Source organism: Stenella coeruleoalba, assembly GCF_951394435.1.
Source record: "Stenella coeruleoalba genome assembly, chromosome: 14".
In the NCBI taxonomy this organism is placed as follows: Eukaryota; Metazoa; Chordata; class Mammalia; order Artiodactyla; family Delphinidae; genus Stenella; species Stenella coeruleoalba.
Window position 1 is genome coordinate 55,136,130 of NC_137160.1, and position 16,966 is coordinate 55,153,095.

Here is a 16,966-nt window from a genome sequence, read left to right on the forward strand (position 1 = left end):
GATGGGAATGTAAAATGGTACAACCATTTTGGAAAACAGTTGGCAATTTCTTTAAAAATTAAACAAACATCTATTAGATGACCTATCCATTCAAACCCTGGGTATTTATCCAAGAGAAATGAAAGTGTATGTCCACAAAAACACTTAACAAGGAGGTTCATAGAAGGTTTCAATGGTGAAGGTATAAGTAAGTTGGAATAAACTGATACATGCATCAATATGGATAAATCTCAGAATAATTATGCTGAGTGAAAGAAACCAGACAAAAATGAGTATGATTCCATTGATCTAAAATTGTGGACAACACAAACGATAGTGACAGAAAGCATGTCAGTGATGGCCTGGAGATGAGGAAGGGGCAGGAGGGAGGTATTACAGAGGGGTATGAGGAAATTTAGGGGTGATGTATATGTTCATTATTTTGATCACGGTGATGGTTTCACAGGTGTTTGCACATGTAAAATTTATCACATTGCTCATTTTACAGACATGCAGTTTAGTGTATGTCATTATACCTCAATTAAGCTTTAAAAAAAAAGCGATTCTCTGACAACATAAGTTACTTCATGATCTCCAAATATTTCAGAATGTTCTTTCCAAAACACTTAAATAATATACACTGTAGCCTCATAACAAAAGCCAAACTGCATAGCAGAGCACTGGCAATACTATCTGGGGAAAACGTGGTTTTTACCTGTCGGTTCCTCCTCAGTGACAATGATCTGTCCAGTCCAGGGTGCTGAAGGGCGACCTGACAGAGATAAATACAAAAATCAGAAACATTCACAAATGCAGTTCAGCTGCACTGAGAAATTGGTAAACTGGCCAGATTAGTCCCAAATGGGTTTGTTACTAGTTTACTTATGTACCTTCTTAGTCTTATCAAGCACGCACATGGTATTTTGGGGAGAGGGGGCATAGTCTCTGTTCTCAAACAACTCACAATCTGCTAGATTCCACGTTTCCGGAACTGTACTGACACAGGCGAGGTAAACAGCCTGTGTTCATACACTGTTCCCCATGTATCTCCTGAAACACATAGGCTCTCTCACCCTTCTTGAGAGATAGCATTTAATTGGGAGAAACCTTTCAGGAACAATTGTAAGCCGGGCTGTTATTTATGTCATAATGAAGATGAAAGGGGAGAGGGGCACTGATCCTGCAGTAAAGCTCAACGAAAGAGATTTCTTTCCATTAATTTTGAAAGTGTTATTTACAAAGGAAAGCAGTTTAGATCCCGAGTAAGGAAAATGAGTGAGACAGGCAATATAAAGTTAAAGAGGAAATTCATTTCTGTGATATCAGAAAGACAACAGAAAGAGAGAATGATTCAACTCCTGCTTCAAGTGAGGGACTTTTCACCAGAGTGTGTGCAAAAACAGAAAGGTGATAAGCAAGATAATTTATTTTCAATCCCAACAAATCTTACTTTCATTGAAATTTATTAAAGAGGAGTAAATGAAAGTATGAGACGGAATTAGGAAAGAGGGAGAGAAGTTGGACAGTGGGTGAAAAGTGATTGGAGAGTAATCAGGGAGGCTGATTAGAAAAGTCTCCAGAGAGAAGGTGACATTATTTTACTTAGATTTTTATGATGCCACTACATGTACTTAAGGTCAAGAATAACACTGAAAATGTTATAAATGGCATAGACCAGTAGTCCTCAACTAGGGTGATTTTGCCCCCCAGGGACATGTGATAATGTCTGGAGACAATTTTGATTGTCATGATGGCGGTTGGGGGGAGGGGGGAGGAGGGGGTGGGGGGACCATAGGCATCTAGCGAGTAGAGGCCAGGGATGCTGCTAAACATCTTACAATGCACAGGACAGCCCCCTACAACATAGAATTACCTGGCCTAAAATGTTAATAGGGCCAAGGTTGAGAAATCTGGTATAGACTGAAATGTGAAATTCCAACAATTCTTTTAATGCCATTTTAAGGTCCCTATTATTAAGGATGCTGTATTGGTTCCTATGAAACAAATGCAGAGCATAATTCATATACCACAATTTTTTTTTTAAAGAAGATGTTGGGAGTAGGAGTTTATTAATTTATTTTATTTATTTTTACTGTGTTGGGTCTTCGTTTCTGTGTGAGGGCTTTCTCTAGTTGTGGCAAGCGGGGGCCACTCTTCATCGTGGTGCGCGGGCCTCTCACTATCGCGGCCTCTCTTGTTGCAGAGCACAGGCTCCAGACGCGCAGGCTCAGTAGTTGTGGCTCACGGGCCCAGTTGCTCCGCGGCATGTGGGATCTTCCCAGACCAGGGCTCGAACCCGTGTCCCCTGCATTAGCAGGCAGATTCTCAACCACTGCGCCACCAGGGAAGCCCCATGTACCACAATTTTGACATTGAGACTTGGAGGCTAAATATATGAAAAGATTATTTTTGACTCTAACACAGAAACACGAGTACAGATCAGACACGATGTGTCGTAAATGTGTTTTTCCTTTGACATAAAGAAATTCACAGTGTTGAGTATTAATGCTCTAAGGGATAAATTCAAGATTAAGAAAACTACCTTACAATTTTAAGAAAATGAACCAGAAAGAAAAGTATATTTGAACTGTGCTAATAAAATGAAAAAAAAAAAAAGCTCTCCAGCCTTTTGGTTTTCATATTTCATTTCAAACACAATGCCTGTAACTCAGTCAAATAAGGCAAACTTTTCTGAATCAAATAAAAATAACATAAAATAAAGCCCTTAGTGAACAGATGAGTCAAAAAACAAATACTTTTTTGTTTTTGTCTTTTTTTCCCCTGGATTTTTCTGATCAGTAAAGGATTTCTTATTCTCTTCTCCCTCTAGTGGAGGGTGGAGAAATAACCTTGCAATAGGATCTACTTCAGGCATATAAGAAAAATTCAAGATGATCCTGAAAAATGAAAAATGCTTACTTTTAAGTCTAGCTTTCTCAGCTGGATCCAGAGCAGCCACAGGCTCGGAAACACGAGAGGGGAGACCTATTCCAGTTTTGTTCACAGCACGAACTCGGAATATGTAAGAACGACCTTCTATCAATCCAGTGACTGGGAAACGAGCAAACTTCACAGGTGTGTCATTGCACTGAGACCAGCTGTCTGTGCCCACCTCACACCTAAGGGAGAGAGAGTGATGGACAAAACAGAAAAAAACAGAGCTGGAGGAATCAGACTCTCTGACTTCAGACTATACCACAAAGCTACAGTAATCAAGATAATATGGTACTGGCACAAAAACAGAAATATAGATCAATGGAACAGGATAGAAAGCCCAGAGATAAACCCATGCACCTATGGTCAACTAATCTATGACAAAGGAGGCAAGGATACACAATGGAGAAAAGACAGTCTCTTCAATAAGTGGTGCTGGGAAAACTGGACAGCTACATGTATAAGAATGAAATTAGAACACTCCCTAACACCACACACAAAAATAAACTCAAAATGTATTAGAGACCTAAATGTAAGACTGGACACTATAAAACTCTTAGAGGAAAACATAGGAAGAACACTCTTTGACATAAATCACAGTAAGATCTTTTTTGATCCATCTCCTAGAGTAATGGAAATAAAAACAAAAATAAACAAATGGGACCTAATGAAACTTAAAAGCTTCTGCAAAGCAAAGGAAACTACAAACAAGACGAAAAGACAACCCTCAGAATGGGAGAAAATATTGGCAAACGAATCAACGGACAAAGGGTTAATCTCCAAAATCTATAAACAGCTCATGCAGCTCAATATTAAAGAAACAAACAACCCAATCCAAAAATGGGCAGAACTTCTAAACAGACATTTCTCCAAAGAAGACATACAGATGGCCAAGAAGCTCATGAAAAGCTGCTCAACATCACTAATTATTAGAGAAATGCAAATCAAAACTACAATGAGGTATCACCTCACACCAGTTAGAATGGGCATCATCAGAAAATCTACAAATAACAAATGCTGGAGAGGGTGTGGAGAAAAGGGAACCCTCTTGTGCTGTTGGTGGGAATGTAAATTGATACAGCCACTATGGAGAACAGTATGGAGGTTCCTTAAAAAACGAAAAATATCATTATCATATGACCCAGCAATCCCACTACTGGGCGTATACCCAGAGAAAACCATAATTCAAAAAGACACATGCACCCCAATGTTCACTGTAGCCCTATTTACAATAGCCAGGTCATGGAAGCAACCTAAATGCCCATCGACAGACGAATGAATAAAGAAGATGTGGTACATATATACATTGGAATATTACTCAGCCATAAAAAGGAACGAAATTGGGTCATTTGTAGACGTGGCTGAATCTAGAGACTGTCATACAGAGTGAAGTAAGTCAGAAAAGGAAAAACAAATACCGTATATTAACGCATATATGTGGAACCTAGAAAAATGGTACAGATGAACCAGTTTGCAGGGCATAAATAGAGACACAGATGCAGAGAACAAACATAGGGACACCAAAGGGGGAAAATGGCGGGGTGGGTGGTGGTGTTGGGATGAATTGGGAGATTGGGATTGACATATATACACTAATATGTACAAAATAGAGAACTAATAAGAACCTGCTGTATAAAAAATAAATAAAATAAAATTCAAAAAAAAAAAGAATCTTACTAGATTTGTAAAAAACGGTGCATTTACATAGAGGGATACTTTTACAAAGGTAGATAGTTATGTTTTTAATTAAAATACAGATGCATAGTTTTTTAAACAATATATCTAAAACTTCACAGTTCATCATTATTCAATGATGAAATAACTTGGAAACATTTAGTGTACAGTTAAATAAAGTATAATCTATTATAAATATTTCTTTGGTTGGTACTGAGCCCAGTAGGCATATACTTACTTACTGCTATAAATATTAAGTTGAATCCACCTTGGTACAAACCTGTCATACTACAGCGGCATAGATTATCTGCCCCTAGTGGTTTTTACAGTCAGAGTTTATTACTTAAAAATGGAAGAGAATTGGAGCAACTATCTGAAAAGAAACTAAGTCAGACAATAATGTATTTAGGTCAATAATCTAAATTTGTTTCTAAATTGGCCAAGCTCACTGGATAATTCATATGTAAGACCCATTTACTATAAATATAAAGCCTCTAAGTTTTGGAGAATGTAAACAGCAACGATTTGTAGATAAAACAGTTTAATACTATGGATATTTGTTATTTCTTTGTCAAACTTGAATCCTGTGATATAAATGAGATTTTCTTAGTATTCTTAGAGTACTATTCTTTAAATTACTTAATATTCTTAAATTACTGACATACTAATAATATGGACATTAAGCATATTGAATACCAGCTATTTCATTTCTAAAGTGGCCTCTATTAGGTGAACAAATTCATAATATTCTCGCCAAATTAGTGACTTGGGTTGGTAGTACAATTCAAGGATTATCTTTGGAATTTAGGTAAACAGGTAGGTATGTGTATATACATATATATATATATACACATACACACCAGACAGAGACAGAGACACAGAGAAAAGAGGGAGAGAAGACCAGTAAAGAAAACACTTCACCTAGAAATGGTGGGAGAAATCAAGCATGTGTCTCTATGGCCAAATCACTCTAACTGAAGTTAGACTAAGTACTAACTTATCAATAAAATATCCCAGAATAGGACTCCCTCCATCCACAGCCGGCTGTTTCCAAGAGATGATGATATAATCTTTGTTGGCATCCAAGGACACCACATCCAAGGGAGAGGCTGGGGCTCCTTCAATCTCTGCATCAGCATCTGTGGGGATACAGAAGGATCCTGTTAACCCTCTCGGATGTGCTCTGTCAGCCCCAAAGGCCAAGGTCTTAGTGCAGACATTTCTTACCATACCACCGCAGTGGCTATATCTTTGGCCCCAGTCGAGCAATCTTCAATTTGTAATTTGCTTACCAAAATAACAATGTGTGCTTTTCACCATCAGTACAAGGAACATTACACTAGGAAGGGCTCTGAAAAGGACCCATGACCTCTGCCTCATGGCCCTTGCCTGCCCAAAATGTTCTAAAAGAAAATAAATAAGGACATGTTGAGGACTGCTATCAGAAAAGTCTGATGTAAGTTATGTCAGGAAGTCTGTTCTTAAGATAACTATTGTGCAGTGTTACTCGGAAACTATGAATGGCTCCAAAGGGGAAAAAACAGCCCCTTCTATTACCTTCTAGATACATCCACAAGAGAAGAAGAACCAAGAAGCTTTGCCCATCCCTATGCTGGGACCACCATTTTGGAAGAGAAACAAAAACATTCATTTTAATTAAATGTTTGTTCCCAAGCTGAAGATCCTTGCGAAAGTAACTCTGATGAAATAGCCACATCTGAGCTTAGTTTATCTGAGTTTAGTAAAGTCCAAGACTATACAAGAAACAGAGTTCAGTGACTGTTCATGAAATGGGATCCTCTGACAGTGGGTCCCCTCAGCAGTGTATGCACAGATAAATTAGTAACACAGGGGTGTTTTTAGGAGGAAAGGAAGGGGAATGAAAATAACCCCATAGTAGCCTTTTAAGTGAAAATGATTAAGATAAGAGTCACAGTCCCAAGGGGAGGGGAACCACATTTGCCAATTCCACTTGACATCTGGTCAACCCTTTAACAACCGGAATTAGTAGGAGAGGAGGCTGAGACATGTAGGAGCCACTCACCCAGCGAAAACACTCTTGTTGACTGAATAATAAACACTTTCTTTTCCTATGATCTACTCTTTTGTAACTCTTATAAGTTACTGAAACATTTGCTAACAGGGCTGTGCATTGTCTGTGAAGATCTTAAATCAGTTTGGTTTTGAACATTCTGTTTCTTGCCCCATGAACCGGCATGAACCCATGAACCTGCAGGATAATATCTCCTGCATAAGTGCTATAGGAGAGTGTAACCAAATCATCATGCCTAAAACAATGCAGAATTCCTGCATGCCACACAATGGCAAATGGGCATTTTGGTGGGGAGAAACTTTTTTCCTTTTAGGCTTTCAGAGCACTGGATGGTGGGGAGAAGATTTGCTGATGGTGAAGGTGGAGCAGAGCTAGGATGGAGGTGGAGATGCTGAAGTTAACAGACCTAATAGCTGCTCAGCTGCGAGGGGGACAGCTGGCAACCTCTAGCCATGTCCCTTTTTAGCAAAAAGCCCATAATGTAACAACCAGCAACGTTGGTGTTGGTAGATAAATCCATTGTATGTAACAGAGCCTGGCAGACAGCAGACATTTAGGGAGCCATTTCTCAGCATTTCTATAAAATTGCTTGGAATATGCCATTTGCCATGTGGACTTGACAATCTTTCAAAACACGGTTCTGTATAGCAGCTGCTGGAAGCCAAATCCAAATACCATGCTGTATTGCTTCACACTTGTGCTCTTGGCTCCCAGCAGCTGCTACAGAGCGTCTGGCCCACAGTACCCACTTGGGCAACGTCAATCCTCTTCTTAGCCTCTGCCCTTCTCCCAACCCTCCAAATAGTCAAACTTTTTGTATCTCTGATTAATTAGGCCAAAGATTAGCCTGCTACTCTTTATATTCTGACGTCTGACACAGGCTATTTAATAACTTTTATCAAAATGTAAGTAATTTTATTGTTTATCTTTATTATAAAAGTAGTGTCTTCTTGTAACATATATGTAATAAAAATACATGTTAGAATCCCTCTTAATTCCATAACTCAGAGATTACTAATACTAACGAATTTGCCTAGATTTTTCTAGATTTTTTTCCCTATATTTATAAACTCAAAAGTAATTGTTTTTCACAACAATGTAAATCAACTATACTCCAATTTTTTAAAAAAGTGATTGTTTTTTAAATAAAAGTGGGATTGGACTATATAGTTTCATGTAAACTGGGTTTTTTAAATATATTTTCATATTAGTAAGTATACATCATTAGTTTTCATTACTGTGCAGTATTTGTGTGTTTATATGGAATATTTATTATACTTATTTTCAGTTCCCATTGGTGGATATCTAGATTCCTTCCATATTTTCCCCCAAACAAACATTTTTTTCAGCTTCGTCCACTTAAATTCCTAGAACTAGAATCGTTGGGAAATGCGCACTGTTGATACATAGTGGCAAAACACCCTGAGCAAAGCTAAACCGATTTACACTCACCAGCAATGTGTGGGAGTGCTGGCCCCTCCATTCCTTCATCCCAGTGGATTTTAAAACCTTGTAAATCTTTTCAGTGTGATCGATTAATTTTATTGCTTTGATTACTAGTGAAAACTTTTTCATAATTTATTTTTCATTTGTAATTCTTTTTTCATGACATTTATATCCCATCCTTTATCACTGTATCATCTTTCTTTCCTCCCTGCCATGTGTGTAGGAAGGGGAGGAAAGAATATATAAAAGTCTAGAAGAATATGTGATAAAATGATAACTTCAGGTATCTCTGGATGTTAGACTTACGATGGCTTTTCTTTTTTTCTTATTTATATTATCTAGTTTTTCAGAAAGAACACATATTATGTATGTAATAAAAAACTGGCCAAATATGTACAGCTCTGGAATGTGTTTCTGCAGACATATGGTGCTTTCTACACTGATCATTCTGGTTCAGAAGCTATTTTCTAAGCAGCAAAATACCAGAGCTCTAAAAAATGCATTGAAATGGCCTCATGCAGCTCAAAGTTTAAAATAAAAAGCACCATAAAATGTCACTTAAAACACTTTGGCGGTTTCTCAAAAAGTTAAACACAAAGTTAACATACGACCCAGCAGTTCCACTTGTAGCTATCTACCCAAGAGAAGTGAAAACCTAGGTCCATGAATAGGAACACAAATGTTCATAGCAGCATTATTCATAACAGTCAGAGAGTGGAAACAATCCAACTGTCCATCAGCTGGTGAATGGACACACAAAATGAGGCATATCCATACAGTGCAATATTAGTCAGCAATAAAAAGGAACAAAGTACCAACATAAAAACCTCAAAACATAGGCTCAATGAAAAAAGACAAAAGTAGAAGATCACATATCATATCCAGAAATGTTCAGAAAAGACAGTTTATAGAGGCAGGGAGTAGATTAGTGGCTGTCTGGGGGCTAGACTGGGGATGGGAGTGGGGAAGGGGCACAAGAAGTCTCTTTGGGGTGAAGGGGATGTACTAAGCTGGATTGTAGATGGTGGGTGCACAGCTCTGAATATTCTGAAAAGCACTGTCCACTTAGCATGGTTGACTCTTATGGTGTGTAATTATATCTCAATAAAGATTTTTTTAAAAGAATCTAAAATATATCATTTAAAATAAACTTACAGGGGAAATCTTTTTTCTAAAAGTTAAATTCACAACTCGATTTCTGAAATTTGTCTTTGCAATTTTGTCTTCCCCATGAATCTTTTCAATTCTCTCACATCAATATCTGATACATTTTAGAATCTTCCCTTATTTGTGGATATGAAAACTGGCTTAATGATAAATTTCAATCCCTTCCCCCTGTCTGTGGTTGGTCATCTGAAGTCTGGCCTCAACCTGCAGAGAGCCACGACTCTGGATGTGGGCACTGAGAAATGTTGCTGAGGAAACCCTGGACTGTGTCAGAGTTCCCAGAAAAAGTCCACAAAGGGAATCCTCAAGGCATAACTTAAGTGTTTCTTGAGTCACCAGAGATACTCTTTGGTTCAGGTCAGACTGAGAGCAGAGGCAAAGACTGTTTGCTTTCAGTTATCATCTGGCCAGGTCTATCCAGGTGCTTTGTTTAAACAAACATACTTGCTGATAACTTCCAGGGTGTCCATTTTTACTGCAACTGACCCAGAGGGCTACTCCTCTTTTCCCCTCACAAGATCCAACTTTTCCCAAATGCTTTGGTGCAGGAGGAAGTCTGCCCCATTTATCAGCTGGCATAGATATTCGTGCATCTTTATCAGTTGCGAATCTGTGGCAGAATTCAATGATCATTTGTTATTGTTCAGTACTGGTGTGGTATATAGACTGCTGTCTCTCCCCAGTATCCATTCCTCCTGTTTCCTTTTAGTATCAGAACCCCTGAGCTTCTGCAGGCAACATGTTGCCCAGCTTCCCTCCCTGTGGATGTGTGGTAGAGTGTTCACCATGCAGAAGTGATGTGTGTGTCCCTGCATCTCTGCCCTTCCCACAGGCTGGAATGGGAACACAGGACAGCACCATGGGGGCAGTGGAGCAACAACATAGATGGGAGCCAGGACTCTGAATGACTGAGTTGAGCAGAACCACCTGGACCACCTTCCTACCTCTGGACTGATGGACATAAGACAGAAATAAACTTTTTTAAAAAATTTCATTTCAGCAGCTTAACCTATTCCCTAATTAAAATCCTGGGTTAGCCATCAGAAGGCCTGTATCCTAGTCCCACTTCTGCTTCTAACTGTGAGGCTTTTGGTAAATCATGTTACTTTCCTGAGCTTTAGTTTTTGCATCTTAAAATTAAGGGGAGAAATTTCCCTGGTGGTGCAGTGGTTAAGAACCCGCCTGCCAATGCAGGGGACATGGGTTTGAGCCCTGGTTCGGGAAGATCCCACATGCTGCAGAGCAAATAAGCCTGTGCACCGCAATGAAGAGTAGCCCCCACTCACTGAAACTAGAGAAAGCCCGTGCGCAGCAACGAAGACCCAATGCAGCCAAAAATAAAAAATAAATAAGTAAATAAATAAATTTATAAAAAAAAAATTAAGGGGAATCCTAACATTTTTGTGTGCCTTAGACTCCTTTGGCAAAGTGGTAAAGAAAACCTAGAGGGCCCTTCTCAGAACAATGTTTTTAAATGCATAAAATAAAATAAAATACACGAGCTTACCAAAGAAACTAATTATACTGAAGTACAGTTATAATCACAGACCCCTTGGGAGTCTGTGGACCCCAGTTAAGGACACCTACATGACCTCTAAATTTCCACCCTCATCAAAACACCTAGGAGTTTATGGTTCTATTTAATGCACAAGAGATAAAAAATTAGCAAGTCTACTTGTATTGTTTATATGTTTATTTTCTGTATATTGTGACGTTTTGACATCTTAAAAGCCTTTCTGGGTGGGGAGAGATTTTCTGCCCCCATCTCTGGGGGCTAGCCAATTTTAATCCGTCCAGAGCTCACCTCCTCCATCTGGCCCGTGTACCCCAGGAGGAAATATTCCTCTGCCTTAATCATCTCAGCACCAGGGACCAGACAACTAAGCACGACCCCTGTAGCTTAGGGTCTGCTGAAGTTGTTCACACCAGCCAATCCTGAACTGTTTACCCCGCCCTGCCATGCCTTTTCCATGGGAACTCCAATACAGACTGCGGTCTAAGCTCTCCCTCTGCCTCTTCTGCCTCCTGACCAACCAGTAGTGCCTTTGCTTCCCCATGTGGCCCTGGGTGGTTCTCTAGCACCTATGAGTATAATACACTCTTTTCCTGAGCCCCTCCTCTGTCTCCTCGTGTGGCCACACCTGACTGACCACCACGTAAAAGAACACAGAGCACTGCCTCTGTGGCCTGGAAGTGTTCATCGTCTTCCAGATGTGCTGGCATCTCATGTAGAAATAACATCCCCACTTGGACACGTCTGACCTGTTAGAGACGTCGCTGAAAAAAGAAAGACTCCTAAAACCAACAGTTATAGTTTGTCTTAAGGATTCAGTTGTAGCATCTTGTTTCCTAGTTCATTAAAACTAAAGCTATAAAGAAAAGGCCTAGAATGCAGTAATAAATTTGCTCTCCAAAATAGATATTCAAGAGTGAGTCCCCATCACCCTTTTATTGTAGCTTCTTCAAACTGAGACGGCTTTTTGCATCACTAGGACCTAGCCTCTCTACTCAGACACCTACAGAGCACTGCTCTGGAGGCTCATTGAAGATGAGGAAAGTACTGACACTAGTGACAGTAACATAGTCTGGAAACTGGTCACCTTCCATTCCAACTGGTGCCTTCAGGGTTAAATTTTTACATTGGCTCTTTCATCTTTACCAAAAATATGCTTGGATAGATTGACATGGCCTCGGTGTTTTAAATATTCTCAGATGTTCTGCTTTTTGCTAGGTCTTACCTCGAACAAAGACGTAAGCGCTGTATTGTTCATAATATTCTCCCATTCGTACATGGATTGTGTAGAGACCTTCATCTTCCTTGTTGAGATGAGAAAATGTTAGTGTTGCCCGATCTCCACTCCAGTGTGTTTGCACCCATTTTGATGGAGAAACAGGAGCCCCTGGGGAACAAAAGTAAGCAAATTAACTGATTTCTTTCTCTATTACTCTCTTCTTCCTCCTTCCCCTCCACTCTTCCCTCCCCCCAATTCTCTCTCTCTCTCTCTCTCTCTCTCTCTCTCTTTATTCCTCTTCTTCTATATTGAAAGCTATCTGAATATTAGAGGACATCTGTAGGCCTTTGAGTCATTCTGCCATGTTTATATTGGTTAAAATGTTAGAGCAGAAGTGAGGGGACCAGGGCCAGATACATAATCTGCAGGGCCCAGTGCAAAATGAAATTACAAAGCCCCTTGCTCAAAAAGCAGAGCAAAAAAACACAGTCAAGGTACTAAAATATAAGGCTTTGTCCTCTAAAAATAGTTTATTACTTATAAAACATAATAGGGTAATACAAATTGCAAAAACTAATATTTTCATGCCATAATTTTACATACAAAAATAATACTTTATTAATGTGATACGTTGATTGATAATACGATATTTTTTACTTACTTTTCTGCAAATTCAGTTATTTTTAGTAACTTCATTTTAAATTGATATAACTGAAAGCAACATCAGTCACTCTTTGCAAATGCAAGATCATAAATTAGTTTTGATTTTTTTTATTTTAAGAAGGATCTTTCTGCTGATGCAACTATTAATGCAGCTGTTAAGAGTATTACATAGTCATAGTAATATACAGCTTTATACGTTATAGTATTATATGGTTATGGTGCTATAAAGTTAACATTGGGTTAATCTTATGATAAACTATTTCAAAATATAAATTTTAGTACTCTAGAGCTGACGATTCTTTTTTTTTTTTTAAACATCTTTATTGGAGTATAATTGCTTTACAATGGTGTGTTAGTTTCTGCTTTATAACAAAGTGAATCAGAGCTGACAATTCTTGAGGAACAATTTTTTCTAAAAAGATTTAACTCTTTATACAAATAGTTTCATGTAAGTCTGAATTTAATTTTAAATGTAAATTTACATAACTGCATCCTAATATTTTCTCTTACATGTCCTGTAACTTGTGGTCATACAAGAAACTGAAAATGACTTCATGATATGTATATAATTCAAATGCCTGTTTATGCATTCTCTCACTGTATCTTTGATTATGAGGAAAATTTAATTTAAAAATTATCTTTCTTGTTAATAACTGCTTCATCCAAAGTTTCATATGAAAATAGTGTTTTTTCATTGAATGTGACAATCTTTAAACTTAATTTTTATTTCCAAGCCTGTGAATGTTTGCTTTGCAATGTTGTGGCAGTTTTCATAACCAGAGAGTCTAAACTCTGAAGAATACTAACTGCCTTATATGCCTTACTGCAATGTCTATGTACATGTTTTTATTTTATAATATCTTACGGACAAAGTTTACTGCGTGATTGCTGGCAGTTCCTGTCACGGTGCTCAGGCGAGGAAGCTCATATCTGTGCAGATCCCACAAATATGCATTCTGGGGGCGGATGGGCAATCTCGGCTCCCACGGTGGGCGCCCACACTGCCCCACGTGGGACCCCTCCTCTCCTCTAGGGCCACGCCGTCCAGCAATGTTGCTGCTGCTGCTTCTGCCGTGACTGGTTTCACTCTGGGCCCAGGTCCTGGTCTCAGCCATGGTCTTGGGATGGCCCAGACTGCCCGGTGCCCACACATGCACTGAAGTTCAGGCCAACTGCATGGTGAGCGTGCTGACGACCACCCACCGTGCCTGGGGACCAATGGGCCTGCTCCATAGTCCCATTGGACTTCACTGGACTCCGCTTTATTTTACCAAATAAAATTAACTTACAAAATGAATATACATCCACCTTGCAAAATGAGAATACAATTTTTTGTAATCCTTTCCCTATATTACTTGGTGATAAGAAATTATAATCTCCACAAATATATTGCGAAAGTTCTGCTACTCTGATATATGTGTAAAAGCTTTTGTAACATCCAAAAGGTTATGTCCTCTAACGTTCAGATTCTGCCAGCTCTGATAAAGAGAACTGCAGTCTTATGGACATTCATGCTCTGGGGCCAAGCCTGGGCTGTGACCTTCTGCAAATAAGAACCCAGTGAGAATTCATTAGTAAGGCTCACCATTTCGGTACCACTGGATCTCCGGCTGGAAATGTTTAATTTCAGGAGTGATAACTACACGGCAGCCTAGACTCAACGTCTCGCCTTCTCTCCCGAAAGACACATCAAACTTGTCATCAAAGTGGATCTCAAACTTGGACGCATAACCGTAAGGGGTCACAGCAACTGGGCACAACAAAAACAAACATCAGTAATTTACTTTTTGTCATCAAAGAGACACAAGCATTTTAATAAGCACAGGCAGAAAGTAATCACAACAAACCTATCAAGTGACTTATCTGGGCAAAAATTAAGTCTTATAAAAGAAGTATGTAGCATATTCACATATATCATTATATTGAAATGGAAATTCTGTGTATGGAAATTCTTGCTTCATTGGTCAGAGAAGCTAAATGCTTATTTTTACTATTATAATTAATAGAATTTAAAAGGTCAGGTTTAACGCCTTACATAAAATGTAAATGAACACCACATTTTTTTTTTTTGCTGTACGCGGGCCTCTCACTGTTGTGGCCTCTCCCGCTGCGGAGCACAGGCTCCGGACGCGCAGGCTCAATGGCCATGGCTCACGGGTCCAGCCGCTCTGCGGCATGTGGGATCTTCCCGGACCGGGGCGCGAACCCGTGTCCCCTGCATCGGCAGGCGGACTCTCAACCACTGCGCCACCAGGGAAGCCCGAACACCACATTTAGCTTCGACTTAAATATAGCTGCAATATATGCACATTAAAATGTTAGATTCTGAGTTCATTTAAACTTTACTGCTTGTACTCTTGGAACAAATAGCCATATCGATTTCTCATAAAAATAGAGTTTTTTAGTAAGTGGCTTCAGCTTCTTTGATGATCTGGGTTAAAAAAATACAAGAAATATCAATGGGAGAAAACAAAGTTTAAAATACCATTCTTAGAAATATCTTATTTATAGATTGAGTCAATACCTGCACCATAAACTCTCCTAGGCTTTATTTTCTCTTTTCTCAAAGGAAAGGGCCTGGGAAAATAATGACTATTTTTTGATGGCTTCCTGCATGCCAGGAGCTTCACATTTGACATGTCATCTAATCCTTGCAAAAACTCCATGGCATAGTTACTAGTTTTTCCTCTCTTTCAGGTAGGGATATAGAAGTTCACAAATATATATAGCTAACGCAAAGGTTTCAAAGTCATCATGTGTGAAACTGAAATTCAAATGTATAACTGCCCAACTCTAAAACTTAGGCCCTTTTTCTCCTATTTCAATTCTCTTCCTAAGACCTCTTCGAATTAATTTGAAAATGCAAGCTAACATTTATTGAGTTCACCTTGTGCCAAGTATTGTTCCAAGTGTTTAATATCTATCAACTCAATTAGGCCTCATAATAACCCTATCAGGTAAGTACCATTACTATTCCCATGTTATCGATGAGAAAACAGCAGCACAAGGAGACTAAATAACTGCCCATATGCACCCTGCAGACCCAGGATTTACACTGGCAGGCTGTTTCCAGAGCCTGTGCTCTCAACCAATACATGGGGTTGACTTGACTTTGTGTGTCCCCAGGCAACCACTCACCAACAGGGAAATGACTTCTCTTTGAAGCGTGTGTCCCATCTGCCCCATTTTTATATGATGATGTCCCACTGAGATCAAAACGCAAAACAACTTGAACAGATCTTGTTTATTGGGAAGTTGGGCTGGTTCCAAAGCTGCCTCAGGGAGTAGAGATAAGGGTTATAGGGAGGGCCTGGTTTAGGTCAGGGGTTGGCATATCTGTGAGCCAACTCTGGATTGCCTCCTGTTTTGTACCATGAAGAATGGTTTTTAAATTTTTTAATGGCTGAAAAAAATCAAAAGAAGGATAATATTTTGTGACATAGGAGAAGTCATAGGAAATTCAAATTTCAGTGTTTATAAATAAGGTTTTATCTGGATACAGCCATGCTCATTCATCTATCTATTGCCGATGGCTGCTTTTGTGTTACAGTGATAGAGTGGAATAGTTGTGACACAGACCCACACAGCCTAAACTATTCACAATCTAGTCCTTTACAGAAAATGTTTGCCAATCCCTGGTTTAGAATATGGTTGGTATTAGAAAGACCAGGTTACAAGTCGCTATTCTACCATTATGCGTGGTCTTGACCCATGATTTAATCTCTCTAAATTGTTTCCTCATCTGCATAGCACAGATAAAAAGGCACCCAGTTCATAAGCTTTGGAGAGCATTAAATGAATCAATGCATATAAAAAATGTCCTAGGGGACTTCCCCGGAGGTTCAGTGGTTAAGACTCTGAGCTTCCACTGCAGGGGGCAAGGGTTCGATCCCTGGTCAGGGAACTAAGATCCCACATGCCGCACGGAGCAACCAAAAAAAACAAAACAAAACTGCAAATCACTAGTAAAGCTGGCGGTGCTGTCTCCCAGCTCAAAAAAAAAAAAAAAAAAAATGTCCTAGTACGGAGTCTGGCACAACTGATCAATACATATTAACTACTAGAGCAGAACCAAGGGCAGGGAGCTTTATCCATGATATTTACCAGCATATTCCAACCACCTAAACTGGTACCTGGCACACGGTAGATGTTCAATAAATACTAGTTGAATTAATGAATAAGAGCCCTCCGTTCTCTATGTTGGGAACAACTGCACTCAGTTCAGAAGCCAGAGGAGGCTCTGAAAGATTAAGAAGTCAGAGAGGTTAGATTGAGCTGGGCTTTCAGACTTTGGCTTGATGGAGAAGAGAGGAATAGA

The 16,966-nt window shown here is 39.2% G+C and overlaps 1 protein-coding gene across 1 annotated transcript in view; it reads right to left on the reverse strand.

Annotated features, from left to right (window-relative positions):
• Window positions 1-16,966, reverse strand: part of MYOM1 (myomesin 1) — a gene marked incomplete at its 3' end in the record, with an annotated part of 137,125 nt that overhangs the window by 80,306 nt on the left and 39,853 nt on the right. The window contains exons 8-12 of the mRNA XM_079942280.1: window positions 14,234-14,398; window positions 11,992-12,153; window positions 5,585-5,726; window positions 2,899-3,098; window positions 695-751 (exon numbers count right to left, since the gene is read on the reverse strand). Coding sequence (XP_079798406.1) covers window positions 695-751; window positions 2,899-3,098; window positions 5,585-5,726; window positions 11,992-12,153; window positions 14,234-14,398 — 726 coding nt within the window. The remainder of the gene's footprint in view (window positions 1-694; window positions 752-2,898; window positions 3,099-5,584; window positions 5,727-11,991; window positions 12,154-14,233; window positions 14,399-16,966) is intronic.